Source organism: Protopterus annectens, chromosome 15.part0 (assembly GCF_019279795.1).
Source record: "Protopterus annectens isolate FY-2018-M chromosome 15.part0, PAN1.0, whole genome shotgun sequence".
Lineage (NCBI taxonomy): Eukaryota > Metazoa > Chordata > Ceratodontiformes > Protopteridae > Protopterus > Protopterus annectens.
Window position 1 is genome coordinate 348064530 of NC_056749.1, and position 25103 is coordinate 348089632.

At 41.4% G+C, this 25103-nt stretch overlaps 1 protein-coding gene across 3 annotated transcripts in view; it reads left to right on the forward strand.

Moving 5' to 3' along the window:
- OPHN1 (oligophrenin 1) overlaps positions 1–25103 on the forward strand; it is a 2670560-nt gene that overhangs the window by 1519255 nt on the left and 1126202 nt on the right. For all 3 annotated transcript variants that reach the window (XM_044057106.1, XM_044057104.1, XM_044057105.1), the window contains exon 6: positions 24826–24936. In XM_044057106.1, the coding sequence (XP_043913041.1) occupies positions 24826–24936 (111 nt within the window). The remainder of the gene's footprint in view (positions 1–24825; positions 24937–25103) is intronic.

The window sequence follows — 25103 nt, forward strand, 5'->3', positions numbered from 1 at the left end:
AGTGGAGAGCCACTAATTTTATAAGAGAAAGATAGACTGAAAGGGGGTGGGCACTTTTTATTCTGGTTCTATGTAATACAGTGGGATGGCCAGTGAATTTAAATAGTTGAAGTGAGTGATTTCACAAAATGATAATTTTGTGATTACTCACCACAGCCAATGAAAGGGGAGAGGGAAGGAAATATGTGTTCAAATTAACGTAAGGGGCAGTCAGCAAAAAAAAGACAGTTCAGTTTAAGAACACAGCAGCACTGGAGCTGGTGGGTGGGTAAATTTCTGTGTGACTCACAACAGACACAGTTGTGGTCTCTTTCCTAGTTTTAATATGCAGTTAAAAGCAGAATACAAGTAAAACACAGTGTAAATAAAATACATCATGACATACAAAATAGAAGAAGGCAATAAAGTAATACAAAATACAAGACAGTAAGAGCAAACTACCTTTTCTCTCACAGCAAGTTGTAACAGAGTCTAGGTGAACTTTTCCAGTAAATTGTACATTTTAAGTCTTAAAAAAATGTGTCCTACACACATTGTCTATTGTTCTGAGATGCATGTTGTATTGTGTTAAGAGGCCTATTTTGTCTATCATAATATTTGGTGTCCTTAAAAACCATCGTTTTTTTAATGAAGATGTGAGATACCTCTAATTCAGACCTTTTTCTTGAAGTACAAAATAGGGAACACCTTCTTCTACTTTTAGAAAATGTATAATGAGAACAATAGAGAAGTTATTTATTTACTTTTGATCTAGGCAGTTTGGGTTCTCTGTGAAAAAGACATTCACTAAATGGCAAGCACACTTTTGTGTATTTTGCCAGTACCAGGCTAACTGGTCCTAGGCAAATCCAGTTAAAGGATACTTAATTCTTCATCCACGAAGTTGCTGCCTTCACCTTTTTCTTCTGAGATGTGTCCATGATTGACATTGTTTCTTCATCCACCTCATCAATATTTTGCACATTTGGCATTTATTATGCTTTCAATCCCATTGCAAGAGTTTCATTGAACAGTCCATTTTTCAGGTATACTTTCATAAATCATTTCCTGGTCCTTGTATTCTCTTGGAATTTTCTCCTATTGCTTGAGAATTTTTTCAAGTGTGAGCCCATTGCAAATGGTCTCTCAGTGTAAGATGATATAAATACAGTGTAATATAAATACATTAATTGTCTCTGTAGTAATTGATCTTTGCAAGGGCTGATTAGGGGCATACTTTTTTCCACAATATCTGTTCCCACTGAGGTGGCATGTATTTCTCTAGTTTCTGACTAAGTAGAATTCAGTTTATTTCTTAGTACACATGTTACTGTTTCATTTCCAAATGGTACGTGAAGGGATCTGAAATAGGAATATTTTGGAGGGGTGTGCCCTCAAACCCTAGAGTGCATACCATTTTCTGTCTCTGCAGTTAAGTGGGGGCTATTGTGTTTCCCTTCATTGATATTCAGTGTTAAACTCTTAGCCTAGAGGGTTTCTCTGTATTTATAAGTGTTAGTCACATATCTTTGAATTTATTACTGATCAATATCTGAGTTGTTTGGCTTCTGCTACATACCTACAATCAACTGCATTACTAGCTGAGTTAAGTACAAATTTGCAGTGTTAAAGATTGTACTGCATTTATTTTTCTGTCTAATTGTTTCATTGAATATTGTGGTCTATGTCTCTCTGGTTATTTATTTTTCTATTTAATTGTTTCATAGAATACTGTCGTCTCTCTCTTGTCTCTGCAGTAAGTGGGGGCTATTGTGTTTCACTTCATATTCTGATTTTCTAGCTATCTCTCTAACCGCCAGCAATCTGTTAAATGGCATTCTGCACTATCTCCCTCCCTTAATGGTCACAATGGGAGTCCCCCAAGGATCCATACTTGGGCCACTACTCTTTAATATTTTCACTAACCTACTCTACACCTCTTGTCCCTACTCTACACTGGTACAATATGCAGACGATTCAACTGTCATCACCATTGCAGACAATCCATCTGACCTCCATTCTACTACCCAAACATCATTCAATACCATAGAGACATGGCTTTGTGATAAATTAATTCTCAACCCTAAGAAAACTGAGCTTCTACTCTTCCTCCCCAAAAACCTCATCAATCTCAAAACTACTTTCTCCTTCCATTCAAGCAATAATACTATCATTACTGCTGAACCCTGCACTAAACTGCTGGGAGTCATAATAGACGATCAGCTTAAATTTGATCTTCAAGTCAATAATTCTGTCAAAAAGACTCACCAGAAACTTGGACTTCTTTATCGCAACAAGAGACATTTAATCACCACAGCCAGAATAACTCTCTCCCATACATTTCTTCTTACCACCCTTCTTTATAGCTGTCAATTATTCACGAACCTTAACACCACTCTCAGTACAAAACTTGAAACAACCTATAACAAGGTAGCCAGATTTACAGGAAACCAAACCTATAAATCACAGCATTGCTTATCATTTAAACAATTGGACAGGCTTGAATTCCCTCACTTGCTCCTACTTAATCAACTACAAATTATCCACTCCATCCTCTGTCTGCCATCTTTCTGTCCTAGCCTTCTTTCTATTATATCTAAATATTCCCTAACCAGGACACTATGTAGCTCTGATCAAGACTTCCTTCAGATCTATAAACTCAAAACCAAAACAGGATGTTTACTCTACAGCTATAACCCTGCTGCAACTTAGAACCAACTCCCTCAAGAAATTAGATCCCTTGACCATACCAAGCATTTCAAGCTAACCACTCACAGTTACCTAACAAAATAAATGGTCATGTCACTGTAGTCATCCTCCCTGAAACTTCCCTACTCCCGATTTCTTATACCTCCCCCTACTATCAACCTGCATTTTCATATACCTCCCCCTCTATCAGCCCCCTCTTTCTTATGTTAACCACTTCTTCCTCTGTATGTTTCCCTTCTATTCCTTCTTCCTCATCTTCCTTTCCTCCCCTGTCTATCTTAATCAACTTCTACCCCTCTGTCCCACTGTATTAACACCTCTTTCCCCTTGCTATTCCTTGTACTTATACTGTATATAACCAAACAGGAATTATAAACGCATTATTCCTTGATGACATTGTACCTGAGTATTTTTTTTTGTGTATTGAATTATTGTAAATGTCATTTTGATAGTTTGTTTTACTGGAAATATGATTTCTTCACTGTCTGTATAAATTATAAACTCACTGTGGAGCTTTTTTCCTCTGGTCTCCACTGAAAACGAGCCAAAAGCTCAGTTGGACTAACCCGGTCAACAAATGTAAAATAAATAATAAATAAATAATTCATTGATATTCAGTGTTAAACTCTTAGCCTAGGGGGTTTCTTTGTATTTGTAAGTGTTAGTCACATATCTTCGACTTTATTACTGCTCAGTATCTGTGTTGTTTGGCTTCTGCTACATACCTACAATCAACTGCATTACTAGCTGAGTTAAGTACAAACTTGCAGTGTTAAAGATTGTGCTGCATTTTATTTTTCTATTTAATTGTTTCATTGACTATTGTGGTCTGTGTCTCTCTGTAGTTATTTATTTTTCTAGTTAATTGTTTTATAGAATACTGTGGTCTCTCTCTGTCTCTGCAGTTAGTTTCCCGCCCTCCCTGTTCTTGTTGTGATATTAATCTTGGTGGCTTTGTAACTGCCCACCCCTCCTGTAAATTTGTGTTTGAACACTCCTCCTGGGTCTATCTCATTTGCTCACTCAACTGAGTACAATGAGATCATATTTTGACATCAGACGCTCCTACCAGTCCCATCTGTTCAGCTCTATCCCAGCTCTATTCCAGTTTAGTGTCACTAGCTCACCCTACTTAATACAGAGAGAACATTTGTGTAGGGCAAGCCACTTATCACCTTAATTTTGAATTGTCTTCTGTTTCTCCTTTCTCCCTTTCCACTTTCCAAAAAAAAAAAAAAAAATTCTAAGCTTGTTTCCTGCCTTTCCTGTAACTAGTCTAGTCCAGATACAGATTTGCTGTAACCGGTACCGTTTGTAAGCTTCTGAACCCCCAAAGCCTTTCTGTGTTGGGGGAAGCCTTCTAGCTTATCAGTGGGAGTGGTAAGCACTAGGTAGCCAATCTACCACAAGAGTAGTTTCTGGCCCAGAAATTGTAGTTTATTGGCCGTTAGGGCAGTTTTTCCATCTCTTTCAACTTACTGGTTTAAAAGCCTGTGTTTGCGCTTGTGTTTGTTTCCCACCTTTCCTGTAACTAATCTAGTCCAGATACAGATTTGCTGTATCCAGGACTGTTTGTAAGCTTCTGAGCCCCCCTCCCAAGCCTTCTGTGTTGGATGGAAACCTTCTAGCTTATCAGTGGAAGTGGTAAGCACTAGGTAGCCTATCAACCACAAGAGTGGTTTCTGGCCCAGAAATTGTAGTTTATTGACTGTTTGGGCAGTTTTTCCATCTCTTTCAACCTTCTGGTTTAAAAGCCTGTGTTTGAGCTCGTTTCTCACCTTTCCTGTAACTAGTCTAGTCCAGATACAGATTTGCTGTATCCAGGACTGCTTGTAAGCTTCTGAACCCCCCCAAGCCTTTTCTGTGTTGGAGAGAAGCCTTCTAGTTTATCAGTGGGAGTGGTAAGCACTAGGTAGTCTATCTACCACAAGAGTGGGTTTCTGGCCCAGAAACTGTAGTTTATTGGCCATTTGGGCAGTTTTTTCCATCTCTTTCAACTTTCTGGTTTAAAAGCCCGTGTTTGTGCTCGTTTCCCACCTTTCCTGTAACTAGTCTAGTCCAGATACAAATTTGCTGTATCCAGGACTGTTTGTAAGCTTCTGAGCCCCCCAAGCCTTTCTGTGTTGGAGGGAAGCATTCTAGCTTATCAGTGGGAGTGGTAAGCACTAGGTAGCCTATCTACCACAAGATCCAGGTACAGATTCTTAGTTTTAGCACTTGAATTTGCTTATTCGTGCTCAGCACTTGTTCAGAGCTTGTTAGCACTAAATAAGCTACAAATTACTACAGCACTCAACCTTCCTGTTTACCTAGAGGAAAACAATTTTTGCACTTACTTTCCTCACTTGCGTAGAGAAAAACAGATCTTATGCTCACTTTCCTCACTTGTCTAGAGGAAAGTAGTTTTTATTCAGGCATGTCCAACGGTCAGCTCCCAGTGTTCTCTCCTGTCTATCTGATGAATCTGGGCATCTTGGGGCAATGTAGCAATTGCCTTATGTACACAGACAACCCTCTCCTCCTACCACCCAGCACCACAACCTGTGAGAAATGCACTTATCTATCCAAACTGGAGGTAAAGCTCTCGCCAAACAAAACTGAACTTGACAGTCAAGAGGAGAAGGTAAACACTTGCACCACACCACACTCATCACATAGTCCCACTAAACCTACACCACCAAAATCCACACACAGAAACACAAAAACATTCGCAGAGGCTCTCAGTAATAATCTGCTCAAGCAACAGAGACCTCCAAAGCTGAAACGCAAGTAACCTCCACCCCCCCAACACAACCCAAATGACACATAGCCCACAGACTCAGTGTGCCAGTAAACCACAGCCCATAAGGCAAAACAATGTACCCAACACATAATTAATAGGTGACTGTATAGTCAGGCACACTGATGTCCCACTCACCAGGCTAAACAAGGAGAAGGTTACTGTCAACTGCCTGCTGGGTGCCAGGATCCCCCACATAACCTACAACAAGTACAAATATGACTCTGTCATTGTCCACGTTGGTGTGAATGACCTAAGAGGTACCTCCCTGGACTACATGAAAAGAGATATGGAAGAGCTCTCCGACCTTGTAGCCCAAGCAGGTATGACCCTAGCCCTGAGTAGCATCATGCCATCACCCAGAATGATACCGCACTACAAGGACAAATGATTGACTTCAACAATTGGCTAAGCTTCTGGTGTCATTCTAAGGGGATCCAGTAACTGTCTGCCTGGGACGACATGGTCGACAAACCACGATGCTTTGCCAGAGATGGCCTGCACCTGTTGCCCCTGGGATTCTGGATACTGACTAAGGGTCTTGCCGCCCCTATAGTGCCTTTTTTAGGCAAGGTTCAAATGACAAATTCACCACCGTAACAGGAACAGGCAAGCAAAAACTGAGGGATAATGCTACTCAATGCTAGAAGTCTAAATCTCAAAATGCACTCACTCACTCTAGGCACTCCTTAAAATCGAGAACATCAATATCTGTGCAGTGACTGAGACCTGGTTCAAGGCTCTAGAGAGCACCCCTGCATTACCAGGCTATAACTCATACCACACTTTTCGACCATTTAACCTGGACCAGAACACCAAAGGCGGAGGTGTGTCCATATTCATTAAGGATATCCACACCTCCAGGCCAGTTGTGCAGCATAATGCATCCAAGCTTATCCAAGTGCAACTAACTCTGGGCAAAACTGCAATCCAAATTGCAGCTTGCTACAGATCCCCCACCATGCCCCAGGATTCCCACTCATCTTTTATTGATATACTTGAAGATATTAGGGTTCAACCAAACACACTAATAATGGGTGATTTCAACTACCCCACCATTAACTAGGAAAACTTCTCATGTACCAACTCCTTCGCTCAACGCTTTCTGGAATTCATAAATTCCAATGCACTGGATCAACTTATCCACACCCCCACCAGAGGCAAAAATATCCTAGACCTAGTCATTACCAACATAAGTGACTGGTGTTCCACACCTGATGTCAACTCCTCGTTGGTCAGATCCAACCATAAGCTAATCACCCTAGATATCCGCATCCCACCCCCACCCACCATTAAGGAAACCACTGTAAAAAAATTCTCCAAAGCCAACTTCATGCTTCCTAAGACAGAAGTGGCGAACTTCATGACACCCATGCAGATGGACAATACAGTTACGACTGCTGAATCCTACACAAATGCACTCTATAAGCACTTACACGAGTGCATGGATTGTGCTATCCCAAACAGAACCAGGATGCTATCCTCCAAAAAAAGGAACCCAGTCTGGTGGTCCCCTGTTATAAACAAACTCTACAACAGAAGGAAGAAACTGTTGCAAAAGAGAGTAAAATCCCATGAGTGGAGGAGCTCCCTGGTCAGCCTCAGTAAGAAGCTGAGATCCCTTATAAGATCCTCCAAAGCTAGCTACGAAAACAAAATCACCACTGATTCTAAGGGCAACCACAAAGCATTCTATATCTATGTCAAGATTCTCAATGGCAACACCCGGATCTGCTCTGAGTTACAGCACAATGGCACAAAAATTACAGAGCCAAGTGATATTGCCAACATCCTGGCAGATAGGTTCAGTGCTAACTTTACCCCCCTCTCACCCCCTAAAGGACCCATATCTATACAGGAAGAATGCAGACTCCCTGTAATCACATCTATGCAGGTAAAAGCTGCATTCTCTAAAACCAAAAACACAGCATCCATGGGACCGGACAATATCCCAGGCTGCATTTTACACAAACGTCAGAACGAACTGGCTCCCCACCTAAGCACCATATTCTATCATAGTCTCACGTCAGGCTTTGTGCCCACTGAATGGTGCACAGCAACAGTTATCCCACTCCACAAAGGGGGGAGCCACCACTCATCCTAGGAACTATTGCCCAGTTTTAGCCTGACAAGCCTGGAACGTATCATCATGGAACTCATAAACAAAGACATTGGTAACCTCCAAACTCTGGACCCCACCCAATTCGCGTTTGTTAAAGGCAGATCATGCCTTCTGAACCTGATCAACTTCTTTGAGGCAGTCAACAAAGACGTAGAAGAGGGTAAGGTGGTTTATACAGCCTATCTTGACCTCGCCAAGGCTTTCGACACCATCCCCCATTCTGGAATTTTTAGCTAAAATCACTAAACTAGGTATAAATCCCTACATCACAAGATGGATTGCCACCTGGCTCACTGACCGAACCCACACTGTAAAAGTTGCAGACTCCAAATCTGACTTCAAACCAGTGACAAGTGGAGTACCACTGGGTTCAGTCCTGGGACCTCTCCTGTTAGTACAGGCTAACATAGAAGGCCTCTGGCTAACGAAGCTCACAGATGACTGAAAACTATGAGCCATAGTCGAGTCCCCAAACGATGTGGACATCCTACAGAAGGGCCTCACTGAGACAGATGCCTGGTGTCAGAGGCATGGCCTCAAGGTCAGTGCCAAAAAGTGCATTGTCATCCCCTTTGATAAAAACTCTGTACCCATGAACTACCACATAAATGGCAGTCTACTTAACGCCAAATGTGTGATAAGAGACCTTGGGACCCAGGTGGACAGTAGTCTCTCCTTTGATAATCACATCTCCACAGTAGTCAGGAAATCCTTCTATGTGGCACACTTCATCACAAAAGGGTTCTCATCCAGGAAAAAAGAGGTCATTGTTCCCATCTACTCGGCACTCATTAGACCCATTATAGAGTACAACTCCCCTTTTGGAATGTACCTCACAAGACATCCGCAGCAGCTGGAAAGGCCACAGAAGTACCTCACAAAGAGAATTACTGGCCTCAGACAGATGCCCTACACTGACCGTCTCAAAAAACTCCAGCATTACTCTGTAGCATGTCGCCTACTCCGAGGTGATCTCTGCCTAACATATAAAGCTATGTTAAACCCAGAGATGTTGGACATGCTACACCCAAAGAAATCCCAATCCCTCCGAGCTACACGCTCTAGGGACCTAAACCTTGTCACCACACTAAACAGGACATGCTGGAGGGATCGATTACTGTCCCAGAGACTTCCTATACTCTGGAACAAGCTACCCATCTATGTCAAGAAAAGTTCCTCATTAGCACTCTTCAAGAAAAATCTTGATGAGTGGATGGGAAATAGGAAATACACCCTGGGGATCACTTCTCTGGCTCTGCTCGACAGGGGCACAGGAAATTAACTTTCTTGGGTGGTGTAAGCCAGGGAACCTTGTTGGCTAGGCTTTCTTAGGACCTTGGGCTGATAGCCTAGTACCTACCTATGAACCTATGAGCAAGAAAGGCTGTTTTCTTCAGGCTTGGGCCTTATTGAGAAACGTAAAGAGCCATATTGTTGAGCAGTTCTGAAATTTAAACACACTACAGTGTGTCCTGATGATCATCGGGTATGCTGAGTGCTTACTAGGCCTGTTTAAGCAGAACTACAGGATCTGCAGACATGTAAACATAATTAAAATACTTGTAATCAATGGATGTTCTTCATCTCACATTGCTGCAGTCCTTACTTATGGGTAGTCCGCTGTCCTCGGTCGGCCCGAATACCAAAGTATTAGGCTGACGTCGGTCATGGGCACCTAGATCTGACATCAGAGCGTCAGGGTATAAAGGCGCATGACCGACGTCATATCCTCAGTCTTTTTTGCCACATGGTCCGATGCAGAAGCAGCGTTGCAAGTGCCGTTCGGCGTTCTGAAATTTTTCGTTTTCGGAGTTTCAGACCGATACCAAGTTGGGCTAAGTACCCCGTTGGGGAATATTTTTGTTTTTTCTTGCCTCAGTTACTTACCGGATGTCAGAAAAAGTGAATAATTGTATTTCTTGTGGGAAACAGATACCACATAGGGATTACCACTCTTTGTATTCCTTGTTTGGGACCGAGCACGTAGTTGGGTGTCTGTTTTGTGCTAGGTTTAATAAGCGCACTATAAAACGGAGGTTAGATTGCGCTAGGTTAGTCTTTGGCAAGAGGTGTAATTATAATATGCCGTCGGATGTTCCGGCGCCTGCTTCTACTAAGAAGCGCAAAGACAAATCTTTAAAGCCTAGGCAGGATGATTCGTCCGTTTGGACGCCGGACCTTTAGAAGCTACAGCTGAACAGGTGGATCCGGCTGAAGTTTCTGTTGAGTCCCAGGGAAACTTTGATTTTACAAGATGTGGCCTCTCAGGAGGCAGGTCAGGCTGAAGGGGCCTCTCAGGTTACTATTCTCCCTTCTATGCCTAAGGTGGTTAGGCCTTCTGCTACTGTTTCTAAGGCTCCTTCTAAGGGCAGGTCTGTGTTGCCTTCCTCTGGTGTCAGTTCTGGTTCTTCAGGGTCTGTGCCTAAAAGCACATGCTTAAAATGGCAGAGGATTTGATTACTTTAATTAGAGGTTCTATGCCCACTCCTGATAAGAGGCCCAGGATGGAGCCAGAGTTGGAAAGTTTGGAGCAGGCCTCAGATGATTCAGAGTCTTCTGCTGAAGACATTCAAGATTTCCTCCTTATTCTGATTCTGATGCAGAGGATTCCACTCCTTCTGCTTCTCCTCCAGAGGATTTTTCATTTTCAGAAACTCTGCATTCCATGAGGGAGCATTTTAAGTGGGAGGGACAGGATTACTCTGATTCACGGAAGAGGCTTAGGGAGTTCTTGTTTTACCACAGCATAGACCCTTAGCTATACCTCCGGTTTTGGATGTTGTTTCAGATGTTTTCTCGGAAGCTTCCCTTAATCCAGATTCTGTGCCTCCTGCCCCAGTTAAACCGGACAGGTATTACAGGGTGCCTGAGGCTCATAAATATCTGTATAAGAGTCCTAGGGCGGACCCAGAAACTATTAGTCAGGGGCCTAAGGGTGTTAGAGCCTCTGTTGTTAAGAATCCGGTTCCTCTGGATAAGGAAGCTAGAGCTTTGGATAGATGGGGTAAGAAGGTGTATATCTCTTCTACTTTAGCAATGAGAGCTTTGAACTGCCAGTTTCATATGTTGAAGTATCAGAATTTCCTACTTTCTCAGCTAAGATCTAAAGTGGATGCTTTGGCAGAGGGCATAGAGTGTAAAGAATTGCAGGATTTAGTGCATGTTTCTGAACAGGTGGGTAAGCACTCTTTGCAATGTGGTTTTGATGCTTTACAGGCTTCTTCTAGGGTGGCTGCCACTGGTTCAGTTATTCGTAGGCACGCCTGGCTTAAGGATCAGAATTTGTCTGAGCATGTTAAGTCTAGAATTCTGGATGCCCCTTTACAGTCTGAAGTTTTGTTTGGTCCTCCTGTGGAGTCTGTCTTAAAGAAAATGGAAGACAAGGCTAAGTCTATGCAGACTGTTAAAGATTATTTGCAGGTACAACCTCCAAAGTTTAGTAGAAATTGGCCTACTAAGGGGTGGACGTACCCTTCTTCTGATTCTCAGTCTAGGGGTAGATCTAGGCGTGGTAGGGGCAGAGCTCAGAGTACCTTCAGGCCGAGACAATGGAGTTCGCCTGCTCAATCTGCTGGTGAGGGCAGGGGCCAGTCCTTTCGTAAACAGGCCCAATGACCTGCATTTTCAGCTGCCAGATTCTTCTTGCCTGGCAGCTCCTTTGGGAGGAAAGTTGGCTCTTTTCAAGCAAAATTGGCATTTAGTCACCCAGGACAAATGGGTATTGGACATTATAAACCGAGGTTACAAGTTCTATTTCCACACCATGCCTCCTTTCAAAGGCATGCCAGAGGTCCCTCCTCGGCAAAGGATAGAGGCTCACAGACAAATTTCTTTACTTCTTCAAATAGGAGCTATACAGCCAGTTCCTCTGTCAGAAGTGGGCCTAGGATTTTATTCTCGCCTGTTTCTAGTTCCAAAGAAAGGGAACACGTGGAGACCAATTTTGGATTTATCTATCCTCAACACTTACCTGTACATTCCAAAGTTCAAGATGCTGACTTTACAACAACTTTTACCTCTGTTGGGAAAAGATCACTGGATGGTTACTCTGGATCTCAAAGAGGCTTACCTTCATGTTCCTATCAGGCCCAGTTGCAGGAGGTACCTGCGTTTTCGGGCTGGAAATTTACATTATCAGTTCTCTGCATTGCCCTTTGGCTTATCTACTGTGCCCAGAGTGTTCACAAAGGTTCTGGCTCCAGTGATAGCATTTTTCAGACTAAGAGGAATACAGATTTATCCTTATTTGGACGACTGCCTGATTATTGCACAAGAAAAGGACGAACTTCTTCATCATCTACAGTATGTGATGGCAGTGTTAAGATGCCTAGGGTATTCTGTGAACGAAACAAAGTCCAGTCTAGTACCCTCTCAGGACATGTGCTTTCTGGGTGTGAGACTGAATACAGCTTCCCAGATGGCCTTTTTGACCCCGGACAAACAAAGAAGCCTTTCTCTTTATTTCCAGCAAATGTCTCTACGGTCCAGGCTGACTGCAAGGACAGTCCTTCAAGCCTTGGGGTTCATGGCATCTTGTATTCTGGTGCTTCCCAATGCCAAATTGCATATGAGGAAGCTTCAATGGTATCTCAAAATGTGTGGACACAGCACTGCCAAGATCTAGACACTGTCATTCAGATAATACCTTGCATTCAGAAGGAGTTTTTGTGGTGGGCTCAGGAATGTCACCTAAACAAGGGACTCTCTGTGACCCGACCAGAGGCGAGTCAGATTCTAACGACAGATGCCTCGGACAAGGCTTGGGAGCACACCTCAATGGAAAATGGGTGCAAAACACGTGGCCTGTCAAACTCCAACATTTGCATATCAACTTGAAGGAAATGTTAGCAGTCCAGTTTGCATTGATGGCTTTCAAAGATTTACTTCACCCAGGGCAGGTGTTGTTTCAAACAGACAACACTACTGTCATGTGGTACATCAACAAGCAGGGGGGAACCCATTCTTACCCTCTTTGCAGGCAAGCGATGATTCTGTGGGAAACTGCTCTCAATCTACACCTCAATCTTCAGGCAAGGTTTCTACCAGGAGCACAGAACTCCTTAGCAGATGTATTGAGCAGACAAATAGTGGATCCTCACGAGTGGAAATTGGATCCTCATGTATTTCAACAGTTGACAGTGTTATGGGGAACTCCAGACATAGATCTGTTTGCTTCTCCACTAAATTACCAGTTGCCAAAGTTTTGCACAAAAATGTTTCATCACACAGCTTGGAAGGTGGACGCTCTATCATTCAGTTGGAACAATCTGCATGTATATGCCTTTCCACCTCTGCCTCTTCTTCCCAAGGTACTTTTGAAGGCCAGACAAGACAAGCCAACCATGATTTTGATAGCACCGGATTGGCCTCGACAATACTGGTACCCACTACTGAGGAGTTTAGTACGAGAACCTCCATGGCCTCTGCCTTTGATTCCGCACCTTTTGTCACAAGAGGACACTCACTTCCTCAATGTCAAGATTCAGTCTCTGCATCTAACAGCCTGGCATATTCTGTTTTAGACTCTGGAGGGTCTCAGCTTCCACAACAAGTTTTGAATGTTATTTTGGAGGCCAGGAGGCCTAGTACCAGGAAAGTTTACGCTGATAAATGGAGGAGATTTTTTATTTGGAGCAAAGGAAAGGACCTTGATGTCTCCAAACCTGATTTAAGTGTTGGCTCTTCAATATCTTACTGAGCTATTGGACAAGGGTTTGTCTTTCTCCTCAATAAAGGTTCATGCTGCAGCCATTTCTGCTCACTATGATTGTGACCCTCCTTTATTCTCTCATCCTTGGTTTAAGCAATTTCTTAGAGGGGCAAAGAATATAAGACCCCCACGTAGAGCTCCTACTCCTGCTTGGGATCTCAATTTTGTGTTGGAAAAACTTACTCTACAACCTTTTGAGCCTGCAGCTACTGCCGAGTTAAAGTATTTGTCATGGAAGACTGCTTTTTTGTTGGCCATTACCTCTGCAAGAAGGGTTTCTGAATTACAGGCCCTCATGGCAGTGGAGCCTTTCCTGATTTTTCATAAGGATAGGGTATCTTTGCGTACTAATCCTTCCTTTATGCCTAAAGTGGTTTCTAGTGTGGCCTTAAATCAAACTATTCATTTGCCTACTTTTTATGCAAACCCCCAAAATAAAGGGGAGAAAATTTTGCATACTTTGGATATTCACAGGCAGTTGCGTTATTATTTGAGCAGAACCAAGGAGTTCAGACAGGCTCAGCAATTGTTTGTTTCTTTTGCTTTGGGTTCACAGGGTAAACCTGTTTCAAAACAAACTATTTCTAAATGGATTGGGTTTTGTATTTCTTTCTGTTACTCCCATCATGGTAAGGAGATTCCTGCTGGAATCAGGCCTCATTCCACTAGGGCTACTGCTACTTCTACGGTCTTTCTAAGGGGGGTAGCTACAAAAGACATTTTGGAGGCAGCTACTTGGAGTTCAGTGCATACCTTTTCTAAACATTACCACCTTCCTCTTTATTCTAAGTCTAGGGCTGGATTTGCCACTGCAATTTTACAGGGCATTTTAGCGGCCCCTAATGCTTTATGATTTTTACCATCCTCCCTTTCCCGTTGCTTTGGGATTCTACCCATAAATAAGGACTGCAGCAATGTGAGATGAAGAACATAGTACAGTTTTGTACCTACCATAAATGTAGATGTTCGAAGATCCACATTGCTGCAGTCCAATTTACCCTCCCTCCTTCCCCACTGTAGTTTGACTTGGTGCTATGCTTTAGGTGATGGTTGTTGTTGGGCATGTTTTTGGGAGGTATTCTGTTGTTGGCTGTGGCCTTTCTGGTTTGGCCTTCTGACATCTGGGGCAAGAAAAGACTGAGGATATGACGTCGGTCATGCGCCTTTATACCCTGACGCTCTGATGTCAGATCTAGGCGCCCATGACCGTCAGCCTAATACTTTGGTATTCGGGCCGACCGAGGACAGCGGACTACCCATAAGTAAGGACTGCAGCAATGTGGATCTTCGAACATCTACATTTATGGTAGGTACAAAACTGTACTTTCTGCATCTACCTAATTTTATGTAACAGGTCATCATTCTATCGATATAGATATATGGTGGGGATCTTAGGAGATGCAAAAAAATCTTAGGAGCCCTGAAGTTAGCCTTAGATTACTTCTGGGAAAAAGCCATGAACCAGTTATGTAAAATGCTTAAAGAGCTACCCAAAAGAAAGCTTAGAAAAATGTAGTAATTAACCCCATTTTCCATATTAAATGTATAGGCTGCTGTTCCAAATGCTTAATATCATGTAAATCTTTATGAATACTTGATATTTTTCCACTAAACATTATTTTTTGTGCCTGTGCCCCAGCACTGGATCTGTCAACACCAACACTTGTTAATAACCAGAAAGGGTAACATTTTATTTACTGTCAGAGGAGTTTGCTGCACTTTCAAATTATCCTTTCAACTATTTTGTCCTGGCCTCCCCAGGAAGGTGTGCTTGCATGCAATTGGACCATGGCCACCATTATTGTGGGAACTTGCAGTTGAAGAGTTCTAGATCAACTTCATTGTTAAGGAGAGACAACTCAAGAATGTTTAAATACAGTACTGTCCTTGGGAATCATTGTCAGTTGCCTCCCACCTTCCCTAGCAGGCACTTAATACACTGGGTCAGATCTGAACCCTAGTCAGTGCTGTTTCAATCAGATCGTTAGAGATGTATGCTGTGGAGCCAGCCATAATCCTTTGTTTTGGCAGCAGATTTTTTTCCTTGTTAATTGTTATTCTAAAGTTATGTTATGATCCCTGATAGTGAGAAGTGAGCACAAATGAGTGATTTTTATTATATGCCAATTTTGCAGTTTAGTTCAGCAAGTTTATGATGTTCTTCGTGTTTCACTGTTGCAGTCATTGCATTTGAGTTATCTGCCTGCAGGTAGACCTCAGCTGGCCTGAATACCAGAGTCTTGGATTCCTGCGTCAGATGCTGTCTCCTTCCATGACGTCAGGTCGTCAGGGGTATAAAACATGCAGCCGACGCCATTACATCAGTCTTTCTTGCCACGCGGTGCCCAAAGCAGAAGCATTTCGCAAGCAGCCAACTCCTGAAATTTTCGTTTTCGAGTTTCAGATCCGAAGTCTTCGAAAAAAGCTAAGTACCCTGTTGGGGATCCTTTTTCTTGCTCTTAACCGATGTCAGTAAAAGTTAACAATTGTCTTACCTGTGGAAAGCAAATACCTCATAAAGATTTTCATTCATACTGCATTCCTTGCTTAGGCCCAGACCACAACGTCCCTCTCTGTCGGTTTTGTGCCTTTTTCAACCCCCGAACTATTTGTCGTCGGTCTATTTTCGCAACAAATTATTTTGGTACTCAGTTTAACTTTCCAGAAATGGCTTCAGTAAGCCATCCAACTACCGATATTCTGAAAAAACACAAAGATAAAGACAGAGACAGACTGCATATGTCCAAAGCTGCCGACAACGCTTCCATTAAGCGAGTCGCCAGTTTGCCGGTACCCAGTGAGGCACTTTCACAACCCCTGATACCCGCTACTTCAGATTCGCAGGCCTCTACTGAGACCCATTCGGAGTCTGGTATGCTGCGAGATGCTTCTTCGACTATGGAACCTGCAGATGTCTCTACCTTGGATGGGTCTGGAGCCGCTGTGCAGGCACCGGCTTCTGAGGTGTCTTCAGGCCTACAGATTTGCATTTTAAACCAACACCATCTTCTTCATCAAGGCCTAAAATTCAACCCACGCCTAGAAAACCAATGTCCAAACCGCATGGTCAGGCCCATATGCTTAAAAAGCAAATGCTTAGAATGGCTGAAGACCTTATTACTTTAATTAAGGGAAGCCAGCCTTCCCCCTCTAAGGATTCAGAAATTTCTTTCTTCTGATTACCAGGATTTGCCCTTATCTAGCTATGAGGATTTTGAAGCAGAGGATTCCAGTCCCTTTGCTTCACCTCCAGAAGATTTTTCTTTTGGTGAAACCTTGCACACTCTTAGGGAGCATTTTCGCTGGGAAAGCCAGGATTATTTTGACTCCAAAACGAGGCTTAGGGAATTCTTACTCCTCCCTCAACACAGCCCTTTAGCTATCCCTCCTGTTCTGGGCATTGTAGATGATGCCTTCTTGGAATCTAGCCTGGCCGCAGACACTTTACCTCCAGCTCCCAGAAAACCTGACAGGTTTTACAGAGTACCTGACTCTCACAAGTTCCTCTTCAAGAATCCTACTGCAGATCCAGAGACCATTTCCCAAGGACCAAAGGGCATTATGGCTACTGCTGCCAAAAACCCTACCCCCTCTGATAGAAATTCCAGTGCCTTGGACAGATGGGGTAAGAAGGTATACACTTCTGCTACTTTGGCCATTAGGGCCTTAAATTGCCAGTTTCATATGTTAAAGTATCAGCAGCATATTAAGGGACTACGTAAACAGAAAATGATGTTGATTCCTGACTGTGCTGAACATAAAGAATTACAGGATTTAATTCATTCTGCTGAACAAGTTGGTAAACATACTTTGCAATGTGGTTTTGACTCTAGAAGCATCTTGCAGGGCTGCTGTCACTGGGTCTGTACTTAGAAGGCATGCTTGGCTTAAGGAGCAAAACTTGCTTGATCATGTTAAAGCTAAATTACTGGATGCTACCTTAAACCAAGACCGCCTGTTTGGCAACAAAGCAGAAGTCGTCCTTAAAAAGATGGAGCAAAAAGGTAAATCTATGCAAACTGAAGATTTCCTACAGGTACAGCCTCCCACATTTAGTAGGCATTGGCCTTCTAAGAATTGGTCCTTTCCAGGCCTTCTCAATCCAAACCCAGGAACAGCAGACCACCTAGGTTACAGTCTCAGGCTGCACACAGGCCTAAGCAGTGGGGGTCTCCCACTTCCAAAGCTGGAAGTAGTAAGACACCCCCCTATGAAAAAATGTCACAATGACTTAACCTTAACCCTTCCAAGCCCTGCTCAACTGCCTGCTCCCTTAGGAAGAAAGCTCGCCCTGCATGCAAAAAACTGGGAACTCATTACCCAGGACAAATGGGTTTTAAATATAGTTTGCCAAGGATACAGATTCGACTTCCACACGTTACCAACCCCAAATGGTTGGCCAGACCTACCCCCAAATCAGTGGGCAGAGGCTCAACAGCAGGTTCTCTCTCTTCTAACTGTCAGGGTTATTCAACCTGTCCCAGTAGAAGAAAGGGGACAAGGTTTTTACTCAAGATTTTTCCTGGTACCCAGAAAAGACAACTCCTGGCGTCCTATCCTGGACCTCTCTATTCTAAACACCTTGTTGGTAATCCCAAAATTCAAAATGCTAACACTTCAACAGCTGCTTCCTATGCTAGGCAAAGATGCCTGGTTGGCAACCTTAGACTTAAAGGAAGCTTACCTGCACATTCCAGTAAGGGAATCTTGCAGGAAATACCTACGCTTCAGAGCAGGCTCCATGCACTCTCAGTTCTCTGCACTTCCCTTTCGCTTATCTACAGCACCCAATGTATTCACAAAGTGTCTAGCTCCAGCCATGCAGGCAGAGAAATATTCAAACCTCGCAGTTTATGCCTTTCCCCCTCTGCCTCTCCTCTCGAAGGTCTGCTAAAGAGCAAACAGGACAAGCCAAGGACAATTCTTATTGCACCAGACTGGCCTCGCCAGCACTGGTACCCCCTCTTGCGCAGCATGATACTGCTGGGCCCATGGCACTTACCGCAGACACCTTCCCTCCTATCCCAGCAGGCAGGCCAGATTCTGTACCCTCAGCTTAAAACCCTGAACTTTGCAGCCTGGCTAATTCCTTGAGCTCTCCAATAGCGTCCCTCAGTAAGCAGGTGCTAGAAGTTATTCTGGAAGCAAGGAGACCTAGTACTAGAAAATCCTATGCTGAAAACTGGAAAATATACTTTTCCTGGAGCCAGACCCAGGGTGTGGGCACTACGGTGCCCAGTTTACCTCATATTCTTTAGTACTTAACAGAAATGCTCCATAAGGGCCTATCCTTCTCGTCAATTAAAATTCATGCCTCTGCAGTTTCAGCACATTATATAATAATTATCTCACCCCCTGTTAAAGCAATTCCTCAGAGGAGCTAAAAATTTAAGACCCCTCAGGCGAACCCCTACACCAGCCTGAGACCTTAACTTTGTATTAGAAAAGCTCACTCTCCCTCCAGTTGAGCCAGCTGCAACTGCAGAGTTGAAATTCCTTTCTTGGAAAACGGCCTTCCTTCTAGCCATCACTTCAGCTTGAAGAGTGTCTGAATTACAGGCCCTCATGGCAGTGGAGCCCTTCATTATTTTCCATGCAGATAGGGTTTCCCTCAGGACCAATCCTTCCTTTATGCCCAAGGTGGTGTCGATTGTGGCCCTAAATCAGTCCATTCATTTGCCTACCTTTTTCCCTAATCCAGAAAACAAAGGAGAACGAATTCTGCACTCTTTGGACGTGCACAGACAACTTAGATTTTATTTGGACAGGACTAAGCCTCTCAGAAAATCTGAACAGCTGCTAGTTGGCTTTGCTGCAGGGGCAGAGGGGAAGGCCATTTCAAAGCAAACCATTTCTAAATGGATAGCCCATTGCATTCATTTCTGCTATAAGCACCATGGAAAACCTACCCCACAGGGGATAAGATCACATTCCACCAGGGCTGCATCTACCTCTACAGCCTTTCTCAGAGGGGTCCCTACCAGGGACATCCTAGAAGCTGCTACCTGGAGCTCTGTTCATACCTTCACCAAGCATTACCACATGCCTGTTTTTTCTAAATCCAGAGCTGGTTTTGCCACTGCAGTCTTGCAGGGCTTAATAGCTGGTCCTAATGCTCTCTAGCTTCTTCCTCCCTTCCTTAGCTTTGGGAATCTACCCAAATGTAATGAGTGCAACAGTGAAACACGAAGAACACAGTACAGTTGTGTACACTTACCATGAATGTAAATGTTATAGTGTACTCACTGTTGCAGTCCTGGTTACCCTCCCTCCAGCCCCCCGACTTCTCTTGGCTCTACCTTTCCTTCTTGTTTGGTGTATTTGAGCTTTCTGGTGTATTTGCTTTTTGTTGGAGGTGTAACATAACATATAATTGCTTCCCATTATGGGGGCACTTGACATCTGGGGCAAGAAAAACTGATGTAATGGCATCGGCTGCATGTTTTATACCCTTGATGACCTGACGTCATAGAAGAAGAGACAGCATCTGATGCAGGAATCCAAGACTCTGGTATTCAGGCTGGCTGAGGGCCACCTGCAGGCAGATAACCCAAATGTAATGACTGCAACAGTGAATACACTTGAACATCTACATTTATGGTAAGTGTACACAACTGTACTTTATATATATATATATATATATATATATATATATATATATATATATATATATATATATAAAATAAGAAGGTGAACTGCTAACATAGTGTTCAAGTGGAACTTTCCCTGGGATTCAGAAAGAATACCACTGAAAGTGATAGGAGGTGTGGCCAAAACAAACTGTTTCTGTGATTGTGGCAAATGGAATTCTAAGTCACATTAACCGTTATGAGGAAAAACTCATGACTGTCTTGTGTGCATGTTGCAAATTTGCATGGTGATACTGCTTTTACTATACAGCATTTTTTTTGGGGTAAGCACTTCTGATGGCCCGCATATCACATTGGCACAGGCACCATGCAGACATTCCCACACAAACAGAACGTCCCTGATATTCCCTCTTTTTTTCCCTTCCCCTCGTAAATCACGGATGATTATAGTCAGTCAATAATGCCAGACATTAATGTTTAATTCTTATTGCCCAAAAAGTAAATATTAATGCTAGAACTATTGTTCTGTTAACTTTTAAGTGACTTAAAGTATATGTTTAACAATTTTCTCTGTTGTTGTGTATTGTTCACCTGTGCTTTGTTTGGAAGCCTTCAGCATGGCCATTTTCAGGTATGCACTCCCCAAACAGGTGCACTTTCATCATTCTCAAATGTCCCTGATTTTACAGAATGCTTCTGATCTGGCCTGTAATACATCCCTGTCCTTCATAATTCACATACCATTGCAGTCAGTCAGTAATACCTGACATTATGTTTTAATTACACTAGTTGAAGAAGGCCTGCATATAATTTCGTTTTATTCACCTTTATACAAGTCCTCTAACACCATTGTACAAGAGCTCCCTGGTTAGTGTAGATGATTAAGGCTTTGGATTGATAACAAGGTCCTTTCCATGCCAAGGTTACAGGATTTGAATCTTTTCTACTGTTTTACTTTTTTTTTTTTTTTTTTCCACTGACAAGGTAATATTTTAAGAGTATTCGTGGTGTCTAGTTTTATCCAGAGAACTAAAACTGTGCTAAGGAGCTGTTTTGCGGCCAAGGTCACATTGTTTAAAGCTTTTTCCCAATTCTTATTGAAGCCTCCAGTAGTCATTTAAATCCTGAATATCTAGTGTTCTCCCCTATTGAAGCATCTTTTTGTGCAGCAAAAATGTTGGTTCTATTAATTTTTAAGAGTCCCAGGTGTCTAGTGTTTACCTTGTCCATACGCCTTTCATACTGCAAAACTGCTCTTCTATTAAATTTTTAAGTATCCTTGTTATCTAGTGTCTCATCCCTCAGTACTGCAGGATTTGCTGATTAGTCTAGGGGAGTTTAGTGATATGACAGCATGCCCCCACCACACACATTCATACACACACACCTTCCCTAGTAGTCCTCCTACTGCAACCATCTAAGCAGACACACACACACACACCCGGAGCCACTCATCCCTCTGCATATGCTCACATACGCGGCTACACACAGATGCACACATCCCCAACACTAGCTGTCCACTAAACTCTCTGGCACTTACAATCTCACCCACTGGAAGTAATGGGTAAATACAAACTTTTGGTGAAGTTAACTTGCGGCATTGAGCAATTCGCTCAGCTACATAAATGTCTTACTGTAGGCGTTTCTGGGGAAAGCACATGGCTTTGCAGATAATTATATTTATTGTGTCACTCAAATATGCAGATATGCATACAAATCATAATTTTGCAAATATCTCAAAAAATTGAGTAACATCTGTTAAACTGTTTCATATCAAACTGAAGCTCGCATTTGCATGAACAAAACTCACAGTAATAGTCTGTCAAAAACGGTTAGAGAGAGAGATTAGTACTTGTTTGCATAATTATAATAATTAGATTTACCTTTTATTTAATTATTTTTTCAATATAAATTTGCCATTATGTGTGGCTGATGGGCCTATTTCATTAACCTGAATCCTCTATCCTCAAACCCACTTGCCTGAAAACTCATTTAATTGAAAATCATCTTCATAACAAATATAGTAACACCATGGTCGTACAGCCAGGAAGACAAGACAAACATACCACACACAGTTACCAGTAATATACAACAATCATAAACATATACACATCTGGAGGTACAACATGATGCTGACCATTGCAAGTCTACACATACTCTGCTAGACTTGCATTCCTAATAACTCCTATATTAAGATGTGACACTATCACATACTTTTTGTAGACTTCTACCCTTTTCAGTCAAATGGGTTTGAGCTTTTGGGATTCAGGCAAATGAAATTGTGAAGAGGAGTATGTGCTGAGTAAAACTTTTTTTAAACTTTTTTTGTAACTTTTTTATTTTTTATTTGCATTTGTTTACCTGGAAGGTCCACTGGGATGAGCCCATTTTCAGTGGAGGACAAGGGAGAAAAGCTCTGCAAACAGTTGTTTACAATACAGTGGTAATGGCAACAGAATAACACAAGTCAGTGGAACATTTAGAGACAATAAATTAATACAGTACCAACAGCATCAGAAAAAAAGTCCATGGAATATTTAGTTTCAGCAAATTAATACAGTGCAATGTGGGATTCTAAAAGCAACAGATATGGGCTTATACATAGGTACTATGTTTTAGTTATCAAACAAGTTTAGCTTGTCAATGTTTTAGGTTCTAAGAGCATAGTATGAATATTAACAGCTTGTATGGTCAGAAAGTAGGTATTTTACAATAGAGGGGTTAAGGAAGGTTTCAGTGGAACAAACCAATGAAAGCAGAAGGTTGTAGATGGAAGGTTGTGATGTGCAGTGGGGGTAGTAGGATGTGAGAAAGATGGAGGAAGAGCCAGTCAGGTTTTGAGAGGTGAAGTATTGCTGCATGTATAGTACCATAAAAGGAGGAAAGGTGTTGCTTTTATAGTTTTAGATATTCGAAAACAAACCACCAGTGACTAAAAATTACTTGAGTTTATTTAGCACTTTCATTCTCAACCAACTTGGACTTCTTTAGAATAAAAATCAAGTCACAAGCACCTTTATATATCACTTTCAGTTGCATGACATCAAATATTTTTCCAGTTAATTCAAATTAAAAATACAAGTTATTTATTTCTCAAGCCACTGTTGGCTAAAAAACATTAAATATTAATCTTAACTGCCAAAGTGTCTGTAATTTCAGTCATATTTTTAATTTTCCCTTTCCTTTTGCTATGTAAAACACACTAAAAACATTTTACATTTCAAATTACCATATAGATGCTTATATAAAACATTTTTCATATCTCTTTTCTTTATTGTATAGTAATGTTTGCGCATTCTTTTAATTAGTTTCTTAGTAGACATCCCTACATAAAATACTGAACAGTCTGAACAAGTTGCAGTGTAAACTAAACCTTCTGTAGTACAAGTATAATGCCCTATAAGTAGTATTACTTTATCTGTATTCTACAAATCAACAAATGGGCCTTCCAAAATATATCGGCACTTATTACATTCCACATTTAAACATCCAATTTTCTCTTTCAGTGTTTGGAAGAAGAGCTAAGGAATTATCTGTATATAACATCATTTTAAAATATTTATCTTCTTGTAGGTGAAACTGGGTTAATTTCCTATAACAGTCACTAGTCCACTGCTTCTTTTTAGAATTTTCCAATTTTCTCTATGATGCTTTTTATAGTACCATTGTCTAGTAATATATCAAAACAAAATCCACTGTATTTTTTACATTTATATCTTTCCTTTAAATAACCATGTTGCCTGTCTTTAAAGTTAGCTGAAAGTACGAGCTTCCCTTTTTTTTAATTTCTTGTGCTATTTCTACCAAGAAAATTTTGTTGGTATTCTCCTGTCCATAGTCATTACTCTTGAAGATCTTATCATCTAGAAACAGGGTATATTATTTTTCATAAATAAAGGGTGACTATTAGAAAAATATAGTTTATTGCTTACAGAAGTATATTTCCTGTAAAGTTTATGATTGGATAGTTTATTCACATAGTTACATGAAATAACTAAGCCACGAAAGTTTACTTGACTACCCCATGTAATGGACCCACAGTGAATTTCAAAAACTTTGTTGTATGATTAACTCTTCCACAAACTTTTCATATTCTACTAAAGTACTTTTCTTCATAAAACAAATCAACCATCAACAAAAAGTTTGTAGAAAATTACTTATTTAAACTTTGTAGTCATGGGTAATGCATTAGTAATATGTTAATTTACCACCAGGCCATAACTAAGTTTGTATCCCATGGGGCTACAGTGGTATCCATCTCTACACCTTTGACCGATCGATAACACTTGCCTTTAAAAAGAAAAAAAACAGTATTATCTAATAATGCGTTGGGTGCAGATAAAATACCAGGATAAAATGAGATGATTAATATTAAATGTATTTATCCAGTCATGGCTTGACATATAGGTGACTCATTGTATTTTTAATTTAAATTAATTGGAATAATATTTGATGTCATTCACTTGAAACTGATATATAAACGTGTTTGTGACTGTTGATTTTTATTCTGAAGAAGTCAAAGTTTGTTAAGGATGAATGAGCTAAATAAGCTTAAGTAGTTTTTAGCTGTTTATGGTTTGTTTGTTTGAGTTTCAATAAGTCTGCTCAATTTTCTGGTTTATAGTTTTAGATATATAGATTTGTTTACTTGTAGGTTGCAAAACTGCAGTCTCAGAAATTTATCTAAGGCAAAAGCTGTCCAGGCAGGACCTGTGCACATGTCAGGTGGTGAGAAATTCCATTCAAGCTTGTTTTGAAAGAGTAAATTACACATTTTGGCTTATACCTTGTCAACAGTGTGCATTCTCAAACGTAGACATATACTTTTCACAATGAACAGTTAGTTATATTTCATGTTAATTTTATCTGTCATGGATATATTTGCCATTTTGTTTTGCGTCACCATTTTTCATTTGTTTTCCTGTTTTGCTTTTAGTCTGATACACAGGTTGATAAAGAACGTATGAACTTCTACGAGTCATCTTTGGAATATGTATACCAAATGCAAGAGGTTCAAGAGAGAAAGAAATTTGATATTGTGGAGCCGGTGAGTCCCAGTTAACCTTCTGCTTATAAAAATGTTATTTTTTTATTTTCACCTTGGTACATTTACAGTGTAACCAGAATATTGTGAGATATTACAACAGTCCAGGGTACTGGGTGTCACTGACACCTGTAAAGCTCCCTGTTTCTTCTTCTCTTCAGAACTCCAAA